The sequence below is a fragment of the Diadema antillarum genome, unplaced genomic scaffold (assembly GCF_040938485.1).
Source record: "Diadema antillarum isolate AM-2024a unplaced genomic scaffold, OU_Dant_1.0 scf00000135, whole genome shotgun sequence".
NCBI classification, from domain to species: domain Eukaryota; kingdom Metazoa; phylum Echinodermata; class Echinoidea; order Diadematoida; family Diadematidae; genus Diadema; species Diadema antillarum.
The window spans coordinates 1890637-1905360 of record NW_027271024.1 but is presented as its reverse complement, the minus strand read 5'-3'; the positions used below and the strand labels follow the sequence as shown (position 1 = coordinate 1905360).

Sequence of the window (14724 nt, the reverse complement as noted above, 5' to 3'; positions counted from 1 at the left end):
CATGCTCTCCTATTCATCCAATTAAACATAGGTCAAGGAAGGTAAACATTTGATGCATTTGTGACAAACATGTCATTTTGATATTTTGCCAGTTTTGTGAAAATGTAATCACACATTGTCCACATGTACTATAGACCTATTAGGAGAATCGTGCATTATGGCGGAGGCATACCAGTCGCCATAGCGACATTTCTAGTTACTTTTGTCTCTGATCTGCTACGTGGACCACAGTGATCCCAAAAATCAAGACTTCATTTCAAGTTGAGAAACCGTAATTTGATTATTTTTCTGTGTTTTTAAACAAAATCATTTTCGGAAATAGACAAAGTCTAGACCTACTACTAGATCTACCGACATCTCAGATCGGCCTAACAGTCAGGCCTAACTCGATCTAACGTTAGTGTAGAATGGGTATAGACCCTGCAGAGTTTGTGATTCTTGTGACTGTGTGGTCGAATGATGATGAGTGTTGGAAAGCAGTACACAGGGTGGTTTACAATTCTCGGCCTAATTGTTACATTTATTTTTGGGCCTTCATGAGTTGGCGGTCACTAATTTAGTATAACTGTGATTGTGGACAAGGTGTTGTATAAAACGAATGATTTATGATTTTGTTCGTGCATTGGGGCACGTAATATCGCACTCGGCGCGAGATTCACCACTGGTCTACTTGTTGAATAGACCAGTGGCTTATCTCGCGCCTCGTGCGATATTCGTGCCCTGATGCACTCACAACTCATGAATTATTTGTATACTATTTACTATTAGGAGGCAACCATTGGTATACTATAAAGACACATAAATTTTTTGTGGTACGTTCATTTTCGTGTATTTCACGTTATTTCTGGCTAGCGCAAATTCTAAAACCCGTGTAAAAATCTTCACAATTTTCTCTACTCATTTGAAATGGGTTGATAATCATGCAACGTGATTTCAAGAACCCCGAAATATGTTTTGTAGCCACTCAGTGCGAAAAATTAATCGTGCAAAAATATGGAAATTTACAGTATCCAATTACAGCAGGAAATGATTGTGTTATCCAGATGGACAGTATAAAGTTTTGATGCTTCTTAGCATAGAATAGCTGTATAAAGCCTTGTTTTGTTTTTTTCTACCATTGTGTGAATTCTGCAGGGGTTCCAAGTGCATGATGGGATTGTTCTTCTCCACCTCACCGAAGGCGACGGTGATTGCCGTGGATACGGTGCGCACCAACCAGATGCCCAACCTCAACTCCATGTACCAGAATGAGCGACAAGCAAAGTAAGTCTACATTTCGCCCATTAAGTGTCATATCATAGTCTGGGATTGTTGTGTAACAACGCAAATTAGTTCTACCCTGTGATTTTAGCAAAGTCGGTGTCAGAAGGGCGCATCTCACTTTTGAAGGGTCTAGTTTATCACTGTCGCTATAGTGAGCTTGTTCTTCTCAAGACAATGATGAGAATTTGCAGTCAGTTTTATTAGTTTCTGTCTACAGTTCAGAATTCCACAAGGTATTTAAAAACCTATTGCAAGTTTGAATGCAATGGCTTGTTTTGAGAAGAAAAAAAAAGATATGTAATTTTCGTCTTGCACATGATAAAAATTTGTTATTCTTTTTATCGATCTTTTCCTCCAGTGAACATTGTATATATCTGGCTCTTTAGTTCTTAATCTCATTTACATCATTCTACCTTTTGGTTGTAACTCTGCACACTGTGATGCTAAGGTGTACATATTGAATGAACAAAGTGTAAACCTTAAACAAGACTAATAATAGCTTTTATGATTATTATGATTATTTTTTTTTCAGATTTTTACACTCACATCAGGATAGATTGGATATGCATAATGGTTACTGTAAAACAATATTTTCGCGGCATGAAATTTTTGTGAGTTGTCTCTAACATTCAATGCACATAGTGTAGACAAGAACTTGTGAATCTTGTGAATTTGTGAATCTTGCTCTCGCGAAATTCACAAAATTAAAATGCACGCGAACCTATCTCGTTTTGCAGTATACAAGCTGGAGGTTTTTGGGGTTTTTTTTTTATTGACATGTGTGGATGTAGCTACAAGTACTGAGTGAGATGAGGTCAAAGGTCACAATTCTACTCTGTTTACCTTTGCAGGGCTGAAAGAGGCAGTGAGACTGAACTCCTTCCTCCAGAGGAACATACGTTTGATGTGATGGTGGAGAAGGACATGAAAAAGGTTTCCAGTCTTTTTGTTTCCCCCATTCCTCTCTGTCCCTCTCTCTCTCTCTCTCTATTTGATTACAGGATGAAGAGCTGGACGACTTGAAAAAAGGCAAACAGGTTGTTTGTAGCATAAGTACAGAAAACAAACATGGCTATAAGTAGTACCGTAATGCTAAGTTTCAAGCAATTTGCGTGATCTCTGCACAAGACAAAAGTGTATGTAACATTAAATAAACATGTGATTGTTCATACAGAACATTTGATATTTGAATGTAAATTTCTTAGTACATACAAATGTAAGTCTAAGCAATATAAAGTCTGACAGGAGACCCATGAAGGTTATGAATTTGTCTTGTGACTACTGCAACAACATTTCAACCTTGAGCATTTTCACCTTTTGTATTCTGCGTTAGTATATGTTATGAAATACTCTTGGAAAACCACTTTCTTTCTTTCTTTGAAATATTTTCCTGTCCTTTGCTGACTTTGATTGTGAGTTAGAATGCATAGAAAAATAAATGGCTGTAAATGACACTTACATGTACATTGTAGTTCAAAAAAATAAGCCACTGACAACGTCTGTATGTTCAAAATTTCATGGGGGAGATTTCTATCCATTAATTTTCTCAGTATAGCATTGATACTTGTTGAAATATTGTAGAAATCAGTGATGATGTACGTATCCTAAATTTAGCAATGTTCCAATATGATTATTGTTGCCAATTTGACTCTTGTGACAGGCGTATCGAATCATCCATCGGCTGCTACTGGCTTTCAAGGATGAGAAGAGAGGCCCAACGTTCATTGCTGTCCAGTCGTCATCAAGTAGGTTTCTAGATTCTTTCTTTCGCTTCAGTACTTCAGTTTGGATTTGTCTATAGCCAATTACAGTTGAATTAACATTAGCACAAAATTTTAAAAATATTTTGCAGTGTTTACTGCACACAAGTACTGCAGTAAAAGTAATCATTATGTTTTTCTACAAAAAAAAAACACCTTTCCAGCCCTCAAAATACTGCAATGTTGTTTACAAGGTTTGTAGCATTGTAGCATACTCCATTTTTTTTTTTTTTTTTTTTTTGGTACATCACTTTTCAGGCAATGGGGAGTTGGTGCGAAGTATCCCCGCCCTCGACGACTTCCCACTAGTCAGGCTTCACGTCGCCGAGAGCGACAGTGTGTACAGTGTGCTGGACTGGCAGCGGCAGGGTTCACGTCGTCTGCTGCAGCACTACCTCAATGCAGACTTTCTCCTCCTGGTATGCTTGATTCTTTTTTGGACGGGAGAACGTTTCGAAAGTTACAAAATTACAAAGTTTTTCAACCAGTTAACCCCTTTACATGCCCAGGCACTTACAGTGTACAATTGTAGCTTCATTTGCCGAGCTTTTTCAGCAGCATTTAGTAATCCATCCAAAGTGCACCTAGACTTTGTAATGTTAGCAAGCCCACTGAGGCTTGGCAATGAGCCTCATTCTAGCAGGACAGCCATGCTGACACAATAGGGATTTAGGGGGATTGGGTAATAATTCTGTTTTCATTGACAACTGGTATCCTGACATCTGTGTCAATCAGCAAAGGAAACACTCCAGTATGCAACCATGCAACCAATCTGCGAACAAATAATAATAATGATGATGATGATGATGATGATGATGCAAGCACTCCGGTATGCAACCATGCAACCAATCTGCGAACCAGTAATAATAATGATGATGATGGTGATGATGGTGATGATGGTGATGATGGTGATGATGGTGATGATGGTAATGATGATGGTAATGATGATGATGATGATGGTGGTGGTGGTGTTGGTGGTGATGATGATGATTGATGGTGGTGGTGGTGGTTATGATGGTGATGATGATGATGATGATGATGTTGATGATGATGATGGTGATGATGATGATGATGATGATGTTGATGATGATGATGGTGATGATGATGATGAGGATGATAATTTTATCAATATCAAAAATTCTAATGATACTACTAATAATAATAAACTAGAAATGTCGCTATGGCGACTGTTATGCCTCCGCCATAATGCATGATTCTCCTAATAGGTCTAAATAGTACACGTGGACAATGTGTGAGTACATTTTCACAAAATTGGCAAAATGTTAAAATGACAAGTTTGTCACAAATGTGTTGAATGCTCACCTTCCTTGACCTATATATGACAGCATGTATTTGGGATTTACAGACTTTAACTTAACTTTGACCCATTCATATGTTTATGTATTGAGTAATTTTCAATGTATGGAGAAAAGGTGCGATTTCTGTATTGAACAGTAAATTGTTACCATTTTCATCTGGCCTTTGACCCTAAAATTCATAACATAATCACTGTAAGGCAGAAGATGCATAAATATGTAATACGTTTCAAGATAACTTGAGCCACTTTCGAGATATGGAGGAAAAAATCAGTTCAGCACTTTCACTTGATCTTAGACCTTTTGACCTTTGAGGCAAAAACAAAAGAAAAAAAAAACTTTCCAGAGAATCTCTATTAGGTTAAACATGCATACACCTAGTGTAGAAAAATAATAATCTTGCTGCCATTGCGTAAACATGAGGGAAATAGTAAAATTTTGAAGTGTTGCCCTTCACCTTTGACCCCTGACCTTTGACCCCATGATCCCTAAATCCTATCGATAATCACTGCCAGTCAGTACATGCATATATACAGTTGAACCTCTCGTATCCGGACAAGTCGGGACCGGGGCTCATCTGGATAAGGGATTTGGCCGGATACGGGAGACTCAATGCTTTATACATGTACATACTGTATATACATGTACATACACATGTACTGATGTAGCCCATTGTAGTACCACATGTAGTAATGTGTATACTGCAACCTTTTCATTGTTACACTCAGTAACAGACCCCAAAATAGAGGTTCGTGTTTGCAAGAATGAAATCATTTTCTTTTATAAATTCTTGGGATGATTTACCTAAATAATTATTAAGAAATGTATCAAGTATATGTAATTCATGTGTGTTTGTGTAGGAGTTCTCAAGGAGTTGGGAATCCCCCTTTCCTCCCGTAATTATTAAAAAAAGATAAAAAAATCACGGCGAGAGTTGCGTCCGGATAATAGAGAGATCCAGATAAAGGGAGGCCGGATAATAGAGGTTCAACTGTATACTATGTTCCATATGAAGATTCCTTGAACAATTTCCAAGTTACGGAGAAAAAAGTGAAGTTCTAATATCTTTACTTGACCTTTTGACCTTTGACCTTTGACCTCATGACCCAAACTTTCACCAGAGAATCCCAATTGGGTAATGCATGTATACACTAAGTTTCAAGAAAATATCTTCAGGCATTGCATAGGTATGGTGGAAATAGTGAAGTTTTATGTATTTGACTTTGACCTTTTGACCTTTGACCTTGAGCATGTGCACCCAAAAGTTGATAGGCACAACTTCACCCCCTAATACACATACATGCCAAATTTCATTAGGATACCTCAAAAGGTTTTGATAGTTACCTTGTCCACAAAATTCATTACGGACGGACGGAAGGACGGACGGACGGAAGGACGCTACGACGGACGGACGGACGGACGGACGGACAACCCGAAAACATAATGCCTCCCGCACCACTTCGTGGCGGAGGCATAAAAAAAGAACAAGACGAACAAGAATAAGAATGAAAATGATGTATAGATATTAGTGGTGTCTTCTTTGACAAATTGACAATAAAGTCCATCAGACTATTTTACCCTCGTGAAAAAAAAAAAAAAAATGCCTTCTGTTTTTCACATTGCCATCTGTTTTCCTTGAATACAGAGTTACTTGGAGCAGAGCCGATACTTCCACATTCCAGTGGGGAACCTCCCAGAGGATGCTGGGATAGCTGGTGCCGATCTTTTCTTCGCCCGTCACCTCAACAAGCATGGTCACGTGATGTGGGCGTCGCCAACCAACCGGCCAGATCTTGGCGGGAAGGAGGCTGATGACAATAGGTACGTCTGTCTGGTAACACTAACACTGCAAGGGTGAAAAGCAGGAGCATATTTTTTATGCATTTAGTTCCGTACTTCTGTCATCTTTTCAAGAATATTTTGATTGTATTTGATGTTTCATTTTGTGAAATCATGTAAAACCAGTGAAATGTCAGCAATATTTGACTTTAGATAGCATCTGCTGAATTGTAGAATAAGTGAATTTTTGCCAGAATAAAGGAAAATGAGCTGAAAATGCATCCATGGGTTTTGATTCTAAACAGGATTGTGTGACAAAGAATGTAAAAGTGAATGCAGTATCAAAAAGGAATCAGTACAAACATTAGACATCAATGTCAAGACAATTTAGCACGTTGAGGACGGGCTGATTTTGTTACAACACGCATTTCCCGTAGACACTTGCCCGAGTATACACAGGACTCATCCTCAATGGGTTAAGCTTTAGAGCAGCCACCAAATGTAACATGAAGTCTGGGTTAATCATTGTGAAAGCATGTGGCTGCATATGGCGATGTGCTTAAAACAAACAAAAAAAGATAGTGGAAGTTGTGATTGTTAATTCCCAAGGCATTCCTCGTATATTTGACTTTTGCGAAGAGAAACTTTGTAATTTAAATCTTATCTGTCCTCATTACCATATCAGCCTGAAAATATCAGACCTTATCTGTGCATCATCACACCTTTTTCTCTCTCAACTTTCCCTCTTGTTGCACAGACTTGTTACAGAGTTTGACGAGTCTGGCGGTGTCGAGCTGAACCAGAGTGGGTGCTACCAGACAGTGTGTGTGGAGCTGGACATGGCCAGTCTAGCGGTCAATACTCTCCTTCAGGTGAGCGGTCAAATCCAGTGAATCTATTCCGTCAGCACAGCTCCCAAGCTTCCCTTGATTCTGTCACAGGCGCCCTGAGAAGGAAAATTACTTTTTGTAAATTTACACTGAAACACAAAATTATCCATGATAAGGGGATTACGTATTTTGGTATGATGAGTTGCATGTACAATGTACTTGACGAGTATCTTTCTATTTAACTAATTTTTGGAACCTCCCTGTAATGAACTATAAGCAGAAATCAAGCTTCCCATCATTAGTAATACAGGGATTGATTTCAAACTATTTTGATAAGTGTTGTCCATGCAACCATGAATGTATTGATATCAATTTCTTGTTGTTGTTGATGTTTCTTTTCCCTTTTTTTTTGAGACAGTTACTCATCCATATATCCAGTGGATTGATTAATTTCATATTTTGTCGATATTTTTTAATCCATTGGCTTTTGAGAGGTTACTATCTTACATAACTGTATGTGTAAAGAGCATCATATGCACAATATGCACTTCTGTAAGGTGATAACAGACTTACATGCATATGCCCTTAGATGCAAGCTGTCGATGGAGAAAGAAATGCCTATGCATAGATAATGGAAACTGTCTTTTTTACAAGCATAATCTGCTCTTTGAATGTCTTGTCTGCTGATGAAAAGTGGTTACTATGGCAACAGCAATTCAGTCAATGTACTCAGACAACTTTAATCCCTTTCCCTGTGTATTCCCTCTGTAGTCCCACCATGTGAGTGAGCTGGAAGGAGGAGCTGGTAGTATCGCCTTTGATGCCATCCAGCAGACATCCCTGGAGGAGATGGTATCCGGGCAACCAGGAGCAGCCGCATCCCTGGCCAGCTACGACGAGACAGCCCTCTGCACCGTGGCCTTCAGGTAGAAAAGCTCCTGTAGTTGCAAGTTTTGGTTTTTGCTTGATTGTACAGTTTGTAGTACATGTATATTGTAGGTGTTGTCTTTTCCACCAACATGATGTTTAATGCATGGAACTGAGAAGACTGTATGCTTGATCAATAGTGGAAGAAAATTTGAAGTATGAATGTTACTGCAATGTTGCTTTCCTGTAAGGAACTGAATTTCTTTTGCAGTCAAAATGATTCAAGTCTTGGATGATTTTCTAAAGCATGGTTGTCTGTTTAAACTTCATTTCCCTTGTTTAACATTAACTCCTACCTTTTTGTAGATACGATATGGTTTATGTATTGCAGAGAATATGTTTAGGCAGGAGACTGTATTCATTGTAAATTAGCACGGTGCATGTATCTACATGCTGTTACATATATTGGTTTGTGGCCACAACTGCCATTATTTATTGGTCTCGTCGTGTGTATTTGAGAGTTAAAACAGCAGTCATGCTAACCGCTGTCATGTGAATTTGGTTAGCATGTTTGCAGCCTACTCTGAACAATATGTCAAGTTTATCCCATAGCCGCATACTTTCTATCGTTTTGTGCAGTTTTCAGATTCTGAGAGCTAAAAAGAGAAACTAGGCAATCTACTCCTCAACTATGCAAGTTTAATTCCCCCTCTCGATTTTGTTGTTTTGTCGGTATATAATACAGGATAATGAAGAGCATGGTACACGGCTGGTTGAGAGATGTGACGACGTACAGCAACGTCTTTGCAGACTATCAGATCATGCACTTCTACAGGTAAGGTTATTAGCCCTATTGAATGCACCCAGGCAATTACAAAGTGTACACTTTTGTAGTTTAACTTTGTTAAGCTTTTTCATCAGCCGCAGTTGATAATCCGACCAAACGTCACCTAATTGTAAATCTAGCAAGCCAACTCAGGATGTAGCAATGAGCCTTGGTCCAACAGTAAGGCCATGGTGACACAATAGGGGTACGGGGATTTCTGTTTATTGACAGTTAGTTTGCAGACAAATGTGGCAAAGAAATCGGCAAAGAAAGCTATTGCAACTGACCTGTCAATTGACCAACAAAGCACAGTATAAAGGGTAAATGAATTGTCAACACCAAAGCAAATGCCAGATGTTGGATGAGACAGATAAGATAATTTACTAAGCAGATGGTGATTCTTTAAGAAAAATGAAATAATTAAGGTTTTATACAAAACTGCAAAACTTGCAAAATGGGGATAGAGTGTAAAAATGCAATTGATGCCTTATGCATTACATGTTATGTAGATCATATAAACTTATTAAAAATAAGCTCCAAAATGATTGTGATTTCTCACCAAGAAGCTGCACATCTCATAACATATGTGTGCATAGAGCAAGATCCTGCCATTTAAATCCCTGACTGCCAAGTCCCAGGCATACTTTGTACATGCCCAGGTAATTGTTAGTTGTTTCAATGTTGGTGGTCTCCTGCAAGTTATTCTCATTTTATCAACTTCACTGTTCTGAAATAGTGGAGCAAATAATTCTTCACAATTGGATAAGGTAGAAGATTATTCTCTCGAAGGAACTACTGTCAGCAGCAAATCTCTACTGGAGCTTATGTAAGCACATGTTTTAGTTGATGTCCACTGCATCTATTTGTATGTGGTTCTCTGTATATTATCATGAAATGCTCCAATTTGTTTGTTGTACAAAGTTGTATTGCATTAGGTTGATTACATTAAGGCCACCTCACGCTATACGACTTTCGGTTGCGCAACTGACCGACTTTGGATCTGAAATAAGCAAGCATGTTTATTCTGAGGCTGTTGTGATTTATTTCAAATCCAATGTCGGTCAGTTGTGTGACCGAAAGTTGTACATGTATAGTGAGCAGTGGCCTTTAGAATGAACAGAGTGGACTACGTGATGGTTGCCATCTCCCAATCTGAGTGATGCTGTCCTGGACTGGATCAGCGACTTGGACATGAACCTATGAGGCCATGACCTGTCATTAGTGATGTATCATATGACAGAAGAAGATTTAATATGTTATCCACCCTTGCCACCCTTCAGATGGATCCGATCCCCATCTGCCCTGCTCTACGATCCCGCCCTGCGGCGCTCCCTCAACGGACTGATGAAGAAGCTCTTCCTCCAACTCATGTCGGAGTTCAAGCGGCTCGGGGCGGTCATCGTCCACGCCAACTACAACCAGATCGTCCTGTGCACCAAGAAGCGGCGGGTGGTCGACGCTCTGACGTACGTGGACTACGTCACCAACACCATCAAATCCAGCGATCTGTTCCATGGCATCGACCTCACCTACAAGCAGTGCTGGCACTTTCTCATGTGGCTCGACACGGTGAGTGATATGGGGTCGACTATTTCAGATGGGCTCTCTTCTTTTCTTCTTTTGTATGGTGTGCCGTCCCAGGTAGATTGTGGTTTGCACACTGTTGCTCGTCACTTATGTAGGGGGAACTTCAAGGAATAAACTGTCCTGAGTTTTGGATTGATGTGAAATGTACATGTACTTGTTGCCTTCAGATAGAGCAGTGGTTTGCAAGGTTTATATGGTGCTTCAAAGAAAAGTATGTCGTGTTTGAGGAAAGAGGCATTTTGAATTGGGAAGATCAGAGATTTTGGTATGCAATGTGTCTGCAGGTGGTAAGATTGCAGTTTACTATTCTAATGCAAAGTAGTCTCACCCTAGAATGACTACAAAGTGTTACATTATAAAATGCACATTGTAATCTCTTCCTTAAAATTCTAACTTCCCTCAAACTTTGTATAAAAAAAAAAAAAAAATCTTTTAGGCTGTAGGGCAAAAGTGGATAGTTGCAGGAAATGGGTCCCCGCATGGATTTGACCAATTTACTCCCATTGCCGAGCACATTTATCTTCCTCTTTCCTCAATTATTTTTACGAGAAAAAATCCCATGACCTGCCTCCTCACCTCATCCTTCAGACAGTCTAAGGGTCAAAGTTTGTAGTTCAGAGTTCAGAGTTTAAAAGTCTGGTCCTGTTTTGTCTCTTTATCCTTCCCCCAGGCCAACCATGGTGGAGTGAAGGGCAGGATACCCGCATCTCTCACTGGAGAAAATGAGGAGGAGTCAGAGGAAGATGTTGTCATGGCAACTCCACCCAATCAGCCAGATGATGGAGAAGAGGTGAGAAAAGGAGTCCTCTTGTTTTCTTGATATCAATATTCACTTGATATGAGTTTCATGTTTCATCAATTTCAGTAAGAATAAAGAATATCAGACTTTGCTTGCATCTAATACCCCCAATCCACAGAGTATTTTTTCTCGTCGGTCACTCATCGGAAGCAAAGTTTGTTGCTTCTTGTCACCCACCGAAGTGTATCGAATGGCACCTATCAGGTGAGTGTCAGACATGTCGCGCTCGATCTATGATTTGCCTCATTGGATCACCGTCTGACATGTCTGACACTGACCTGATAGTTGACCAGCACAAGTCGGATTCATCAGATCTATGATATGCCTCATCAGATCACCGCCTGACATGTCTGACACTGACCTGATAGTTGACCAGCACAAGTCAGATTCATCAGACTGTGATCTGTTGCACTTCGGTGGGTGGCCAGAAGCGGTAAAGCAGTAAAGCGGATGAGTAACCAATGAGAGAAAATTTCTGTGGAATGGGGGTATAAGATTTAGGTCACGAGTGGATAAAATTGAGCACATCTCAATGACATTTCAGTTTAGACTGCAAATAATATTGTTTCCAATTTGATGTTGGAATTAAGAATTGCAGGGGGATTAGGTAATCTGTGTTCATCGACAATTAGTTTCTAGATATCTGCACAAAGTACTGCAGCATTCCTGCCTATCTTAGAATGAAGCAAGAAAGTAATGAAATAAGGGTTACTGTAAAACACAGTATTTCGCAGCATGAAATTTTCAGGAGGTGCCTCTAACACTTGATGCATATAGTGTAGGCAAGATTTTAGATTGCATTTTAATTTTGCGAAAGTCTGCTCTCGCAAAATTCGCAAAATCAAAATGCACACGAACTTTCCTCGTTGTACAGTATACAAAATTTTCCCATAGGCAGTGTCTCCTTATCTGTCATGTGTGTGTTTCATGTTAATGTGTGTTGTCTTTTCTCCATGTTGTATCCAATTAGGAGGAAGTGGAGATGAACTGGAATATCATGCACTACCTTCCTACAGCAGGGGCCTGCCAGACAACATTTAATGTGAGTTCAGACTTTAGCTTCATGTTTGTAACCCATTTAACATCTGGGAAACTGGTGGCCTGTGTACTAAGTCTATGGGGATTTCAGAATTCAGTATGGAACAGGTTAATAGTGAAACCTTTTGATAACGGCCGACCAAGGGAGATGAAAACAGCGGCCATTATAGACAGATGGCTGCTATAAACAGATTCTCTATATTTTATGTGTGTTATATACAATGTACATGTACATGTATATATGTAAGGAACAAAGTCTATGCACCTGTTTTTGTACATTGAACATTGCAGTTATTGATCACGTCATTGCACACTAGCATGCATACATTGAGCAAGCTTTTCATGAGTATATTGCTGAATATCGTGAACAGTGCTTCTTTTTTCTCTCTCTCACAGGAATTTTAGTGGTTGTATATGGCAGGTGGCCACTATAGACAGGTGGCTGCTATGCAGATTTGACTGTATTTCTCAATTATGTTTTGTTTTTGCATGGGTGCTAAGGATGTATTTGATGCTTGTAAGCGATTAACCACAGGACCAACTGCTCGAAGTCTCTTCCGAAGGACTAGGCAGCAAAGATGAGTGCTTTGCCCTCGGGTTACAACTGCCATAGGTCAGGGATTATGCACAGTCAGAAAAAAAAAAGGATCATTCAAGATTAGTTATTTACTTGATTTGTCAAGTGCATCTCTGTGTCATAGCAGGATAGTTCACTTATTGAGTATGTTGAGCATCATATTTATTTACTGTGTTTTCTATGCATCCAGATGATCATTGCTGGCTACATCCTGGCCATCCACAAGCACATCCAGGAGGAGCAGGAGAGGATGAACCCCGGGGACACGCCCATCCGTCGCCGCAGCAACCAGAGCCAGCCCACCCAGCAGCAGCAGCAGCACGGGGACCTGACGACCACACCCAGTCTGGTCAGCTACTCCCAGGGGCTGGTGGAGGAGGAGCTGTCCCAGAGGATGTTTGCGTGAGTTTTAACGTCACATTAGAATCCTGGTCACCTTCATAAACATACCATATGTTCCCCCCCCCCAAAAAAAAAAAAAAATGCAACGGTACCCTCCGCAACGATAACTTTAAAAATAATGAATCAATCCAAACTTAATTCCAGAGTATGAAACTATAACTCATTACCTACATCTTACAGAAAACCCCATTCAATTTGCTTCCGTGGTCAAAGAGAAATGAGGATTTTTGTAGAGCATGTCAGGAATCCCTTCCCTCCAAGTTCTGTCTAATGTGTTTATACATTTTAATATGCAGTTTCAAGAGCATCCAAGTGCTAGACTTGGAAGTTTCAGACTCTTGACATGCTTTACAACAATCCACATTTCTCTGTGACCGCTTAACCGAACTGAATGGGGTTTTCTGCAAAATAGAGCTAAGATGTTATATTTTAAGACCCTGAAGTAGCATTTAGATGGTTTAATCATATTGGGTGTTATCAATGCAAAAATCCGATTGTAATTTTTTAGGGGACATACTGTATATTGCCTCTTTAGAGGTGCAATATAACACTTGACATGCCGGCAGGAGTTATATTTTCTCCAAATGCAAAGTGCTCGAGAAAAATATTACGTTAAGGGGAAAATATACCTCCCAAAGAGATTTTGATTCCCCAATAGATTATATTTTCCCAGTGTGTGAAGCGCTGAGGGAAAATATTGTCGGGGGGAGGGGGGAATATAACTCGCAAGGTACTGTCTAAGTCTTAGAACTGTTGTATTAATGATAGACAAAAGGCAATATTTGTTATACTGTATGGTCTACATAAATATGCAACATTTCATTGTAGCCCTGTCGGCAGCCAGCCAAATTCTGGTAGTATATTACCTGACAAGTTATACCTCACATGATGTCACTGCTCGCAATGTAATGGTTTAGATCTTTACATAAGTCACGTTCAGACATTTATCAAATCACCAACCAGTACTTCCAACATTTGTACGTTGACCAATTGATATAACTCACATTACACAATGGAGGCAATGGAGGCTGGTTGACATGAAAGAAGGAAATGAAGAAAAGGACAAAGGAGGGGAAGGCAAAAAAATACAAGATATTAATGAGAAGGAGAAGAACAAGCAACTTAAGAACAATAGGTTTTGTGAGCAAAAACAAAAACAAAAATAAAACCAGGATTAGGCGTAAGAGAATAAAGAAGTAACTAGAACAAAGATTATAACAGAAATTGAACAACAAGAAAAAGAAGAACAAGATTAAATAGTGGAAGAACAAGAAGAACGAACAAGAGGAAAAACTTGTAGCAGAAGGAAAAGAAAGGAGACTACAATAGGTACTTTCTGATTCATCACACTTGGTGTGATACTAAGTTTAGGTTATAACAGTTGCAAAATCCAAACTTTTCTGGTTTAATCTAATGCCACAAGAATACTTGCAATCGTAGCTCTATTTTTTAGTTGAACCTATGTTATCATTTTTGTCCGCTTTTCTTTCACAGAATCACACAGAAGATTCAGATGAAGTTGTCTGGAAACCGACGCTCTCGTCAGGAGGCGTCGGCCGAATTTCCACAGCTCCCCGGATCCCACCTCCCCCTCAACAACCCAGCCCTTGAGTTTGTCAAAGCTATCACCAAGGTGAGAACATGAATGATGATGGTGGTGATGATGATGATGACGGTGAA

The 14724-nt window shown here is 39.6% G+C and overlaps 1 protein-coding gene across 1 annotated transcript in view; it reads left to right on the top strand.

The window, feature by feature from the left end:
* LOC139720958 (DNA polymerase epsilon catalytic subunit A-like) overlaps positions 1-14724 on the top strand; it is a 68402-nt gene that overhangs the window by 37073 nt on the left and 16605 nt on the right. Inside the window, exons 33-45 of the mRNA XM_071632287.1 lie at positions 1135-1263; positions 2115-2196; positions 2924-3008; positions 3282-3442; positions 5985-6160; positions 6876-6990; positions 7720-7874; positions 8561-8650; positions 9922-10210; positions 10899-11018; positions 12001-12069; positions 12833-13044; positions 14539-14677. Of these exons, the coding sequence (XP_071488388.1) occupies positions 1135-1263; positions 2115-2196; positions 2924-3008; positions 3282-3442; positions 5985-6160; positions 6876-6990; positions 7720-7874; positions 8561-8650; positions 9922-10210; positions 10899-11018; positions 12001-12069; positions 12833-13044; positions 14539-14677 (1822 nt within the window). The remainder of the gene's footprint in view (positions 1-1134; positions 1264-2114; positions 2197-2923; positions 3009-3281; positions 3443-5984; positions 6161-6875; positions 6991-7719; positions 7875-8560; positions 8651-9921; positions 10211-10898; positions 11019-12000; positions 12070-12832; positions 13045-14538; positions 14678-14724) is intronic.